The 14,475-nt window shown below is 43.0% G+C and overlaps 1 protein-coding gene across 2 annotated transcripts in view; it reads left to right on the forward strand.

Moving 5' to 3' along the window:
* Ptpn13 (protein tyrosine phosphatase non-receptor type 13) overlaps positions 1-14,475 on the forward strand; it is a 175,152-nt gene that overhangs the window by 31,799 nt on the left and 128,878 nt on the right. For both annotated transcript variants that reach the window (XM_085836937.1, XM_021162112.3), the window contains exon 2: positions 7,282-7,401. In XM_085836937.1, the coding sequence (XP_085693063.1) occupies positions 7,287-7,401 (115 nt within the window). In that variant the 5' untranslated portion in view covers positions 7,282-7,286. The remainder of the gene's footprint in view (positions 1-7,281; positions 7,402-14,475) is intronic.

Consider the following 14,475-nt stretch of genomic DNA (forward strand, 5'->3'; position numbering starts at 1 on the left):
TAATGTAGACTTGAGAATGATTCAGACACGTTCCACCCCCACCCCCACCCCACCCTCACCCCCACCCTCTGCCCTTTTTCCTCAGGGTAATTTGAGAAGTGTTGAGGGTAGTTCTTTTCAGGTCTGGTAGAATTCAGCAGTGATGAGAACCAGTTGTTGAAGTTGCTGGTTACCAGTGTATTTGGACCTCTCTGTATGGTAGTGTTTATCACATAGAATATAGTGCATCAATATTTGAAGCTTAGATAGTCAATTATTTTATTAGCTTGTTGCCTTCGTCATAATGCAGTAAGCTTTATCAATTTTAACTATGATTTGAGGTTTGGTTTGCCAGTATATTTGTTCTTCCTTGCTTTAAGATTTCACTTATTTAGATATAATTTCCTATCCTTTCCCCCTCAGTCTATACATAATAGTTGGCTCTTGTGTTTGAATCTGTTTAAACAATGTGTCTTTTAACCAGAGAGTTAAGGATTACTTACATTTAGTTACCGGAAGGTCTATGATCATTTCTCTCTTCTTCATTTTGGAGGTTTGTTGCTTTACTGAGTTAATAATGTCTAGCTCTTTCTTAGTTCTTATTCATTTATTTCAACTAGTGAGATTTGCTCCTCGACAAACTTTTGACATCATTTGTCTGTCCTCAGCTTCTCTGTAGTCTTCCCTTATGTGTCATTTGCTCTGCTCAGCTAATGACCATGAATTGCTTTGGTTATGCTCATCATCATCAAGTTTTCGTTCCTCTTTTAACTTTTTTCCTCCCCCCCCCCCCTTCCCTTTCTCCCTCTTGCTCCCTGCTTGTTCTGGGCCCTGCTTGCTCCAACCCATAGGTTCTTTATTTGATTCTCATTACAGATGGCTGTAAGTCACCATGTGGTTGCTGGAATTTGAACTCATGACCTCCGGAAGAGCAGTTGGTGCTCTTAACCACTGAGCCATCTCACCAGCCCCTCTTTTAACTTTTAAGGGATATTTTTGTTGGGTATAATTTCATTGAGGATGGGATATTTTTGTTGGGTATAATAATTTTAGTTGGCAGTTACTTCATTTCAGGGCATGAAATATGTTGGTGTGGGTTCTTCTGGGCTTCATGCTTCTGCTATTGCTTTATCTTGATAGTTTTTGTGAGTAACTTGACAACTCTCTGCTGTCTCATAATTTTTATTTATTCCTTGCTCTTGGTGGCATTTCATCTATAGTATGTCCATGCTAAATGCTTACTATACTTAGATGTCCATTTCTTTTCCTAGATTTGGGGAATTTTATGCTAGTTTCTATGACTATGTTTTTTCTTTTTAATGCCATTAGTTTATATCTTAGTTCCCTCTCCTATAACACAAAGTTGTAAATTAAGCTTCTTAATAATTTTTGGTTTGGGAGCTGAAGAGATGGCTCATCAGTTAAGAACACTGACTGCTTCTCCAGAGTTCAATTTCCAGCAACCACATGGTGGTTCACCATCTGTAATGGGATATGATGCCCTCTCCTGGTGTGTCTGAAGACAGCTGTAGTGTACCCACATGCATAAAATAAATATATAATTCTTTTAAAAATAATTTTTGGTTTTCTTTTTTGTTTGTTTGTTTGTTTTTGATACAGGGTCTCTGTTATTTCAATTTTTTTGTTTGTTTGTTTTGTTTGTTGGTTTTTTGAAACAGGTTCTCTGGGTAGCCCTCACTGTCCTGGAACTCATTTTGTAGACCAGGTTGGCCTTGGAGCTCACAGAGATCTGCCTGCCTCTGGAGGTGTGTGCCATCACCGACCAGCTATTAAGTCAGTTTTTGCCTCAGCTTGTTACCTAACTAAGGATGAGCTTAAGTTCTGATGTTTTAGCCTGTGTCCTACGTGCAGAATTGCAGGCACACTAGGTCTGGTTTTTATGTGGATCAAATTCAGGTCTTGACATTTACAAGACAAGCACCTGAGCCACACTCCCAGTGCCCTCCAGAGGGCTTGGACACTAGTATGGGTGTACTTGCTTTGGTGGGTGTTATCTTAATGTTGTTGCTCTACTTCTTCATTTCCTGGGTCTCTGCTGCCATCTAGATCTATCTTGTTGGTGACTGCTTTCCACTGTTGATTTGATTCATTGAACTTTTTTTTTTTTTGGTTTTTCAAGACAGGGTTTCTCTGTGTAGCCCTGGCTGTCCTGGAACTCACTTTGTAGACCAGGCTGGCCTCGAACTCAGAAATCCACCTGCCTCTGCCTCCCGAGTGCTAGGATTAAAGGCGTGCGCCACCACGCCCGGCTTCATTGAACTTTTTGTTTACAGATTTTTATAGATGTTATTGCTGAACCTTTTTAGTTCATTTTTCTTCACTTAAAAATCTTCAATTGACAAAAATCAATCGTGATTTGAATTACCTTTTTCTTGTTTTAATGAATGTGAATTATAAAAACTAGATAGTTTTGGATTCTTTGGAATTTTCACCATTTCTTTGTTTTGGACTTGGATTTTAGAGAGTTACAAACTTTTGGAGAAGTCCCGTTGCCTCGATTATTCATTTATTTTGTGCTTCTGTGTTGGTATTTGTGTTGTTGAGTTAGAGTAGACTTCTGAGGTTTCTGAAGGTTGTTCTTAGTTAACAGCCTTTCTTGAGAGCTCATCCTCCTGTGCTGCCTGGAGAAATTTTAAGCAAACAAATGAAGCAAACACTTAACTTTGTAGCTGTTATATAGCATATACCAAGAACATAAATGAAATGAAATTGTTTTGCTTATGGAAGAAGCATACCATAGGCAAATAGTGGCAGTTACCTACATGTTCCCACAGTCTCTCACCTACATACATGTCCCAGCACAGTCACTCACCTACATGTCCCTCAGTAGTCACCTACATGTCCCCTGCACAGTGTCTAACTCCATCTCTAAAGGCAATACTTGAAACACCGAACTTTACACTTTTTCTAGCCAATTCTTCCCTTCATTTGTTGACTGCCTTAAAAGTTTCCACAACATTTTATCCTCAGATTGGATGACCAGGTGAGGTAGTTATTAAAAATCTTAAATCTTTTTTTTTTCTAGTAAAGATGTAAACTAAATAAAATCCATTGTGTTATCTTAATGGTACTATTTTGAAAATCAAATATTTTTGTGGTTTTAAACTTTAGCTACAAGAATGCCTAGAAACCTTATACTGAAAACAAACAAACATATTACTTCAAATAAAATTTAACAGATGGTTAATAAAATATAGCTCAGAACCCAGTGGCTCAGCATCAAACCAAGCACGGGAAAAGTTTCCTTGCATGAAAAGATATCTTTTGTTTTAAAAATTCTTTTTCTTCTATATAAGGAGTAAATAAGTGAAGCTTTGAAAACCAGTTTTGTTAAAAGTACAAACAAAAACTTGAAGATTTTAATTTTAGTGAATATATGTGTGTGCATACATACACACCACAAATACATTGCATTCCCAATGGTATGCCTAAGGTAGGATCATAGGTAACTTTGTATAACATTACTTCTCTTTGTTACTCAAAGGGAGTTTCTCTGCCCCTCTATATGAAACCCCAGTCCATCTTCTTCTCTTTACTCTTTGATAGCAGAAATAATTACAGTTACTTAAGTTAGAAGACACAGTGGAGTCCCTAATTAGAAGTACATCCTCAGCATATCATGGGTCAACATTGTTTTAAGCTTGCACCACAAGCTTGAGCTTCTCCCTCCCTAGTTAGGTGCCTGTACTGGCAGGCAGTGCTGACGGCAGCTGCTGTCCCCACTGGTCGGTTGCTCTGACTGTCCACATCACACTGAGAACTGAAAACGAGAGGGAGAGGGAGAAAGGCAGGCAGTCTTCCCCCTCACTCCTTGGTTCTGAACTGGGTATGTGGTTAGGGATGACCTGTGCTGTTTCAAATGGCTTTTAAGAGTCCTTCACTGGAACTACACTGCCTGTGACAGTCCAGAAAGGACAGCTCTCCCTGCAGCTAGCCAGTCTCCTGACCCTGGAGGGCTTCAGCCTGCCTCTCTCTCAGGCCACTCTCTAGTAGTGACTGTGATCCCTGTTCTTCCTTCCCTTTCCTCCTCTTCTCCCTTTATTCCTCTCCTTGTTCTTTCCCAGTTTGGCCTCTTCTCTGCATGCTTATCTTAGTACTTTGGGTAAGTACTTGACCCCCGACCCAGTGCCAAGGGAGGAACCTGTTTCATAAACAACATTTTGACATGAACTTCACAGATCATGCAAGTCACCATGTAGTATATCCCCTCAGTGGCGTTAGTTCCTTTAGGGGCTGTGCAGTACCACTCTAGAGCTGTGCAGCTGCAGTCACTGGGGTACTCAGAAGGGTGTCCGTTGTGTCCACTGTGCAGACTTGCTCCCCGAGTTCTGCTGCCCTGCCTTTCACCTTCCCCATAGAACTGGGGCCCTGCTTTGATATCCCATGCCCCCTCCCTCTTGGGGTACCTCAGGGTGATAACCACTATCTTTATCGGATACTGATCTAGCTGTAGAGAATGCACCAAGCACATCAAGTGGTCCAAATGAAACCTTTCATTCCCTTTAGGTTGAAAGGAAGGCCTCTTCCCACACCCCTTCCTCTATGGCAGACATGAAAACCAGCACAACTCTCTTCAAAGAATCCCTGCTTGTGCAATGTCTTTCTGCAGGGTGTGTAGGCCCAGGAGTCATCCGACCGGTTCTCAGACACTTTGGAAACTCGCTGCAGGGCATTCCCTCTCACAAGCCATGCTAGTATCTGATTGCTAATAGGATCTCCATGCCTCTGTTGAAACATCAGTTTATTAAAACATCTCACGAGGACGATAATAACTCACATATCTCTTAGCCGTGCATCTCCTCTTCTAATGATAGGCTGCTGTAATAATGAAGCACACGGAAACCTAGAAACAGTGTCTGAGAAAACAACCTCATTCCTTACACAAGCCACAGAGAAACTCTAGCTTTCTCAGCAGACTCTTCTGTCTTCCCTGTCAATGTCCATATTATACGTAGAGATAGACTGGTGAGAAGACGAGGCTGGCCTCACTTGTAGATAGAGTTGCTTTTCTTCAGACTAGACTGTAAGTCTAAATTTTTAGGTGTCCACCTTCCATGTTAGCACATCTGTTGGTGTGCTTGTTTGGCTCATTTAAGCATCAATGTTGTTGAGACTTTCTGGGTGTAATTTCTTTTTTGACATTTATAAGAGACACAGTCTCACACAAACTCCCTGTTCTTCTCTGTCTCTTTGACCCTTTGTCACCTCTTTCACAGTGATCCCAAGCCCTACTCTTGTGCAGGCATTGTGTTGTAGATGTGTTAGTTGGTACTGACTCCACAACCTTGCATTTTGATCAGTTGTGCTTGTATGTAACAATCTCTGTTTGTTGCAAAGACAAGATTCCTTGATGAGGGGTGAAGACTACACTTACCTGTGGGTACAAGGACAGGTCTTTATTGATTGTCGTTAGGATTATGCTAGTTTAGTAGCTCAAGAGGTTGTAAATTCTCTAGCATCCATGATTTCACTAGTGCTTGGTTGGCTAGGATTTCAGTACCAGGTATGTTTCTCCTCTTGTTGATTGTTCAGTTAGAGAGCTGCTGGCTACCTTTAAGGTATGAGCGACTACTGCACCCTCAGGGCATCATGCCACGCTGGCTGCTGCTGTGGATCATGGGCATAGTAGCCTGGTAGGACTGTTGGTGGCTTCCCTCCTTTGGATGCTTTCATGGCACCTTCTGGTATCATGAAAGTTAGTTCTCAGGGAGGAGGCATCCGTATCAGACACCTCAGGGTCTCTGGGCCTTGAGTCCAAGTGCACAGTATCTTCAGCAGTAGGGACTTGCCTTCCATCTCTGGGAGAAAGCCAATGGCAGTCGCAGTAAGCTGTGTTTCAGGAGCCTCTTGGACAACTCTGACCAACAGCTCAGTCGAGGACTTCTCATGCGCAGTGTTAGGTTTTTGCTGGTCGATGTATGGCTCTTGTGGAGAGCATTATCAGACTGGATGGAAAGGTTTTATTTAAACTATGTATGTATATCTGTGTACCAACTTACATGCATTGTAGATAGTATTAGGTAGATTAGTGACACTGTGATTGCTTACGGCTTCTTCAGGCACCCTTGCTGTTATTTTACCCTTTCCCTCCCTCCTGTATTTAACTTCCCCTCCCCAGTTAGAGGCACCCCGTTTTTCCCGTTGGCTCCTTCAGATCCCTTGATTGTTTTCTCAGTGGTTGGGTAAATGCAAGTTGACTGTCTAAACCAGATGTCTTTGTGGGCTAATTTTTAAACCTGTAATGACTGTGGTTAAGATAACTGCAATGCTTATTAACACATGCAGCTTCCTTCAGTCTGTTTCCAGCCCCCTGGCTTCTGTCTACCAACAGAGACTCTCCTACAGTGGTATCCCCGTTTATCGGATTTGGGGGAAGCACAAGTCTTAGCCATCACTGTAAAGGATCCATTTCTCTAGGCTATATCAGCTCAGGAATATGCATATGGGAAGATTTTAAGAAGTGATATTTTCTCCTTCCCAAATTAAAGTAGAATTATTGAGCCCAATAGAAAATCTTAAATTTTATGAATATACCACCTATAGAAACACGAGGAAAATTGTGATAAAAGTATAGCCTCAGAGAAACTTTTCTGGTCTTTTGTTAATTTAATTTCTGTAGGATGTTAAATTACAAAACACAGCCTCAGGCATACACTCTTTTCTTGTCATAGATTCCCAAAGGGGCACCACCACCACCACCACCATCATTCCCAGGCCACAGATGGGAAACAGGGGCTGAGGGGCAATGGCTTTCCTAGGAGCAGGAGGGGAATTCGCAGCAAGGCTAAGTGTAGGGGGAGCTGACACTCTCCAGTGTAAAATTGTGGTAATTGAGCATGAGCAATGGGTGTTTCTTATTCCCAGCTTCCTCTTGTGTGGCTGTGGGGGTCCTCTCTCTGCTCCTCTCTGAGTTTGAGATGGAAAGGAGAAAGCTTGCCCTGAGCACTGGAAAGCCTTGGGGGACCTGGTTCATCATCTGCAGGTGAGGACTCCTCTGTGTCCCCCGAGATTTCCTTCTTCCCTCACAAAGTACTCGTCAGTACTTTTCCCAAGAGTCTCTGTGGTTAACACTGTTAGGCAAACCGAGATGTTGTTCTAAGGGGCTTTTGTCCAGTTCCTTCACCTTTTCAAGTTTAAAACTGTAGGGCTGTGGTTAGATTGAAGGGCGCACTAAAGAAATGGGTAGATGAGAGTACACAGCTCGCCCCATATAGCACTTTTACTGATAAACGCACAGTGAAGATGCTCGGGAATTAATCTTCCCCTACTTTTATTTCCTAGATAATATGCATGTGTCACTGGCAGAGGCCCTGGAGGTTCGGGGTGGACCTCTGCAAGAGGAGGAAATATGGGCTGTATTAAATCAGAGTGCTGAAAGCCTGCAAGAAGTATTTAGAAGAGGTAAGTCATTTCTTATATTGCATGCTGAGTAGCTGAAAAACAGGGAACCGTAGTAAAGTAGATTTCTGTTTCAGTGTTCCTGCTTTTGATAGTTTAGAAAAAAATGCCTTATCATGTTTCTCAGACCTTCAAAATTCAACTTGCTCGTATTTATCTGAACACACTGCACATGCCTGTTTCTATACCTGTGGTTCTCAAAAGAAAAGCACTTGCTATTCACTGGGAGCTTATGTTTCAGTATACAGAATAACTAGTAATAAAGTACTGATATAAGCAAATATAGCTGTGGCAAGTGCTGTGAAGACAAGGCCTTCAGTGACTCTGAGATCACAGGGCAGGAGGATTTGACTTGGTATAGGGAGGAGAAGAAAGGCTTCCATGCAGTAAGTTTCCCCAGAGCTCAGGCTTGAAAGAAAAGTAGGAGTCGATCCTGTGAGAGGGAGTAACGAACAGGTTCCTGCCTGGAGAGGAGCAGGTGCAGTCCTGTTGCTGGTCCCTGGGCGACGCTGACTGAACAAGCGGTTCTGTGCTTCCCTCATGAGTGGTTGCTTGGCCCAGAAGGTCGCCTTGTGTTTGGGAGCTTGAAGTCAGCCTTCAGTTGTCTAAACTATTTGCTGAGATGTTGTGCATTCCACGTGGTTGCCACCTGTGTGGACAGGGAGCTTTGTCTAATGGAAGAATGAGTAGATAAACCAGACACAATAAACATGACAGAAATAGGTGACATTGAGGGGAATAATAGTCTGCAAAGTGTGGGATCTGGCTGGGCAGTAGAGTCTCAGTGGAGCCTTGTTAATATGCAAATGCCCAGGCCCACGCCCACGCCACAGACACACTAAAGTAAGAGACTCTCAGGGCAGCCCAGGAGTTTGTGATGAGCCCTTGAGGACACTGATGCACGCTGCAGTTTGAGAACTGTCTTAGGGTAAAATTGCTAACTGGGGATTGCTACGTCTCGGGAAGACGTAGGGATGAGCACATGTAGAAGGAGAGTCCAGAGCAGATGATCAGACTGTTTGGAGACAAGGGCTCGGGACAAATGGCTGACTTTGCTGATACTGTTGATGATTTTCAGTTCAGGGAAGAACTTGAACGAAAAGTACCTGGGCCCAGCTATCGCAGTTTGTCATTCAGGGGCTTGTCCTGAGATGCTTGAAGATCTTTGCTTACAACCAGGGTTAGTCAAAATAACAAAACTCTTTTTACCTGAAATCAGTTACAAAACCTATGTTAGAGAAACACTGTTGTTTGTCTTGTTTACTTTTTCAGAAAATTTAGAATTATAGGCAGTCCAGAGTACAGAACATACAGCCATGCTTCCAAGGTATCTTACTCAATTAGCAGTTAACAATAGTCAATTAACGTTAAGAAACCTCTCCCTGTGAGGTACTGTGGGAGGGGACAAAGAATGGAAGGTGTCATTGTTGCCCCTCGGGCATTGATTCAGATCAGACAGATGCATGTGAGAAACTTATGGCTTCCCAAACAGGGTGCCAGAGGGATGACAAGCAGTGCGCACTACAGATGTTCAGGGAGGGACAGATAGCAGCTCTTTCTTACACCAACTGGTCCTGACTCACAGAGTATGAAGCATCTTGCCTACTCTAAGTACCCTAGGGGGTTTTTCCTTCTTTCAAATTTCATAATGCTGTCAGAGATTGAAAGCTTGTATTCACAGCCTTCGTCACTGAGTGGTGATTGTTGCATAATATATTGGCACTTTACAATAAAAGACATGTTAGATGTGTTGTAAAATTCACTGCAAGGCAGCTGTGCCTCACATACCAACGGGAGTCGCTAGCTGGACGACCCTCAGTGTAAGCAGCAGAGTAATAGCGGTAATGGGAACAAATTAAGTTTGGCCTTGTTGACTGTTGGGAAATCACCAAGGATCTTGGTTCTCAGTTGGGAATTTCCACTTGTTAGGAGGAGCCCAGTGTTTGTTTGAGCTACACTGTCTTCATGCTTGATAATGCAGCGCCATTTTCTCGCAAGCTTTCCTCCTGACCCCATACAAGAAGCTAAAGGAAAATGATTCCTGTCTGGTTAGCTCAGGATGGACTGTGTTTGATGATTTAGATATGTGCATGAGTGACCCTGGGAGTGAGCAGGAGGAGCAGATGGAACGAATGACCTCCATCCGTTTATTTTTCTGAAATAATGTCTGCCCCTCTTGGCCATCTTCATCTCTCTCTGTCCTTGTATGAACCTTTCTCTGGTTCTTGGTGGTGGCTTTCCCCTGTCACCTTGAGCCTGTTGCTCTGTGTCCTTCCAGGACTCACGTGCAGTGTGCTGCTGGAGTCCCATGACGGGAGTGGAAGCAGCACTTGCCTGGGGATTGCTGAGCAAAGGGCCAGAACATAACCCAGGTCTCCTTCCTCGTCATCTTTCTGGCAGCTTAAAGCCAAGATACTTGCTGCCGTTACTCAGAGGGTAATGATGCGGAAGCAAAGCCTTGCTGACAGATAGCATCTTCAAAGGGGTTTCTTCTTGGAAAAGGCAAGATAGGGAATTGTTAGCATTCACTTGTGACACATGGCCGTGGTGGTGGTGGTGGTCTGTTCTCCCTTTGTCCTGGTTTCCCCCTCATGTCATGTCATGTGTAATCTCTGCGATTACCGACAAAGTTTAGAGGATTTCTAGCCGTTGCCATACAATCCAGCTTTGTAATTAGTCTTTGGCAATTTGAAAAGAGCAAGTTCTTTCAGCCTCCAAGCTATAAATCAGCGTTGTTAATGATTGATTCGAAAGGTCTGTAGCCTTCTTACTTTGGATGTGTGAACGGTAGTAATTCTTGGGGATAGTGAATGATGGCAACAGCTTAGAGCATCCCTTTATAACCACTCTACAGCTCAGCACTCGTCCCGATCTGTTCTGACCGTTGCCACCTGTGACCTTCTTCTTTGCCATTTGTGACAGTGCGTCTCTTCTTCCTCCATCTTTATGTGGGCTGTACTGTAACTGAATATTTTTTTGAATATGTAGCAGGGATGACATTTTTGTCTAGATGAGTGGTTGTTATTCTTTAATGTGAATGTGATAATTGAGATGGATTTTCTGGAGGAATTTCATCTAGGGTCACAACACATTGTATCTTCCTAATTGGGAAGCAGAATTCTATGTGCAGGGGAACATATAAATATATATTTTTAAAAACCCTCAATTTCTTCTGCACACTGTCATAAAAAAAGTATCCATAAGTAGCAGCGATGAAAACTTAGAAATTGAAATTTTCAGTTACAATTTTATAGAAATGTAACAATTAAAATAAGAAAATTTAAAATATGAAAAAATGAGAAATAAACCGGAGGAGAAATAAGTGAAGCCCTTCATAATGAAGTTAGAGGCCAGAGTGCATGGAGCTGTGCTGTGTTCCTTGGCGAGAAGGCGCTTTACTAAAGGCCGGCAGATTTCTCTAAATTGATGGTGAGTGTACTTCCAACAGGCTGTGGTTTTGTACAAAGTGAGAGTGGCCTAAAATCCATACAAAATTCTCTGTGCTTAAAAGTAGCCAAAGCATCCTTGCAAAGATAGAAACAAGTGTTGAAGATCACATGTTGATCAATCAACATAATAGTCCAAAAATAAATCCTCATAGATAGTGAACTTGAACCTGGCTTTTGGGACTTTTTCAAAGCCTTTATAGTAATCTATAAGAAGGTTTTATGGACTGAAAAATTTCAAGTAAATTTTTATACAGTAGTTCAGCTTTCAAAAGACCTGGCCCTACCTGATCACTCTTTATTGTATCCCTGTTTATCTGCCATCATACTTTAGTAGATTGAGAGGACTCATCAGTTGTCTCTGGCATGCTACATCTTGTCTTGTATTTGTAAGACCAGAATTAACAGGTCCTTCAAGTTAAATGTGTTTGAACTAGATGAAATTGCCCTATTTGTTCCCTGGAAACAAACCATAAAACAAGAAATTAAATTTAATATTTGACATTCTGAAAATAAGTAGTGTAGGCTGTCTGACAAGTGTGTGAAGCCCTTGTAGAGAACAGGCGGCACCCTGTGCGCTCGCGCGCACGCACACACACACACACACACACACACACTCCTCGGCAGGAGGCAGTGGATCCTCACATTATTTTGACTTTATGCCGTCTAATCAGTTTAAAAATGTAGAGAGCTTATAGGGGAAGGATGCTGCTCTCAAGTCCTATCCCTGGTGAGAAATGCAACATCACCTACTGAGCTTGTTTCTGTTTTGACACTTAGGGGAATTTTTTAAAGGTTGCATAATTTGTATAGTAAACAGTATTATTCTTAATTGTAACAACTGAAAAGGAACAATTTAGATCTCATCTCTCACCTGAATTTATTTCTTATACTATGATTTAATTATAATTTGGGTAAAGTTGTTACTAGTTTACACTTTCTGACTTGTCACAACTCTTTTTTTTTGTCTTACTTGTAGTTTTATAAGCTGCAACAAAAGCACATAAGCATTATTAAGGAACATCAAGCCACATATACTGTATCCTAGGAACATAAATCCACATATACTCTGTCTTAGGAACATACAGCCACATATACTTTATCCTAGGAACATCAAGCCATATACTTTATCCTAGGAACATAAAGCCACGTATACTCTGTCCTAGGAACATACAGCCACATATACTCTATCCTAGGAACATAAAGCCACATATTCTCTATCCTAGGAACATAAAGCCACATATACTCTATCCTAGGAACATAAAACCACATATACTCTGTCCTGGGAACATATAGCCACATATACTCTATCCTGGGAACATAAAGCCACATATACTCTATTCTAGGAACATAAAGCCACATATACTCTATCCTAGGAACATAAAGCCACATATACTCTGTCCTAGGAACATACAGCCACATATACTCTGTCCTAGGAACATAAAGCCACATATACTCTGTCCTGGGAACATACAGCCACATATACTCTATCCTAGGAACATAAAGCCACATATACTCTATCCTAGAAACATAAAGCCACATATACTCTATCCTAGGAACATACAGCCACATATACTCTATCCTAGGAACATACAGCCACATATACTCTATCCTAGGAACATAAAGCCACATATACTCTGTCCTAGGAACATAAAGCCACATATACTCTGTCCTAGGAACATACAGCCACATATACTCTGTCCTAGGAACATAAAGCCACATATACTCTGTCCTAGGAACATAAAGCCACATATACTCTGTCCTAGGAACATAAAGCCACATATATTCTGTCCTAGGAACATAAAGCCACATATACTCTGTCCTGGGAACATATAGCCACATATACTCTATCCTAGGAATATAAAGCCACATATACTCTGTCCTAGGAACATAAAGCCACATATACTCTATCCTAGGAACATAAAGCCATATATACTCTATCCTGTGATGAATTTGTCAATTGACATACAAATATGGATACGAACAAGAAGCAAGTCAGTTGAGCTGTGATACCATCTTTCCATAACAATGATATCCTGCCTGTAAATTGTAGTGATTCCCTCTTGAGGATAGGCTGGTGTGAACTGGTGAAATCCTGTTGGATGACCTGTACCCCTTCTCCTGAATTTGCAAGAAAGGTCTCTATGCTCAGAAACACAGGCCTGTGCTGTTTCTTAATGATGTGAAGCTCTTAAAATCAGACATTTTACAAGTATGTTTGAGTCACAGTTGAAAATCAAGCCTACCAAATAGAAGCATCCGACATGGATACAGTGTTTAGTGTTTTGGTGTTGAAGTTCAAAAACAGTGAAATTAAAAAACATTCCCCCACCTTGTGATCTGAAAATTTCCAAACTGAGGAGTTATCATCACCACAGAGCAGGGATGCAAGACTCACAGAGCAGGGATACAGGACTCACAGAGCAGGGGTGCAGGGCTTCACAGAGCAGGGATGCAGGGCATCACAGAGCAGGGATGCAGGACATCACAGAGCAGGGGTGCAGGGCTTCACAGAGCAGGGATGCAGGGCATCTCAGAGCAGGGATGCAGGGCTTCACAGAGCAGGGATGCAGGGCATCTCAGAGCAGGGATGCAGGGCTTCACAGAGCAGGGATGCAGGGCATCTCAGAGCAGGGATGCAGGGCTTCACAGAGCAGGGATGCACGGCATCTCAGAGCAGGGGTGCGGGGCTTCACAGAGCAGGGATGCAGGACATCACAGAGCAGGGGTGCAGGGCTTCACAGAGCAGGGATGCAGGACATCACAGAGCAGGGATGCAGGGCTTCACAGAGCAGGGATGCAGGGCATCTCAGAGCAGGGATGCAGGGCTTCACAGAGCAGGGATGCAGGGCATCTCAGAGCAGGGATGCAGGGCTTCACAGAGCAGGGATGCAGGGCATCTCAGAGCAGGGATGCAGGGCTTCACAGAGCAGGGATGCACGGCATCTCAGAGCAGGGATGCAGGGCTTCACAGAGCAGGGATGCAGGGCATCTCAGAGCAGGGATGCAGGGCTTCACAGAGCAGGGATGCACGGCATCTCAGAGCAGGGGTGCGGGGCTTCACAGAGCAGGGATGCAGGACATCACAGAGCAGGGGTGCAGGGCTTCACAGAGCAGGGATGCAGGGCATCTCAGAGCAGGGGTGCGGGGCTTCACAGAGCAGGGATGCAGGGCATCTCAGAGCAGGGGTGCAGGGCATCTCAGAGCAGGTGTGCGGGGCTTCACAGAGCAGGGATGCAGGACATCACAGAGCAGGGATGCAGGGCATCACAGAGCAGGGATGCAAGGCATCTTAGAGCAGGGATACAGGGCATCACAGAGCAGGGATGCAGGAAGTCTTTAAAAGCTTGTAGGTCTGTGGAATAGAACTGAAACTGAAGACAGATTGGTTTCTGTCAAGTGCTACCTGCTCTCCACATGTGTGAGTTCCACCCCATGAATTCAGACAACCTTGGAGTGAAAGTCTGACTTTCACTCCACACTGGTGGCTGTGTCTGCACTGAACAGAGGGTTTATCTTGTCATGATTCCTTGAACAATGCAGTACAGCAACTGTTCATAGAGCATTCAGTATTATAGAGATGTTCATAGTTTATATGTAAATAGCATGGATTTTTTATGTATAGGATTTG

The sequence above is a fragment of the Mus caroli genome, unplaced genomic scaffold (genome assembly GCF_978045245.1).
Source record: "Mus caroli unplaced genomic scaffold, Mus_caroli_1 scaffold_4, whole genome shotgun sequence".
NCBI lineage: Eukaryota > Metazoa > Chordata > Mammalia > Rodentia > Muridae > Mus > Mus caroli.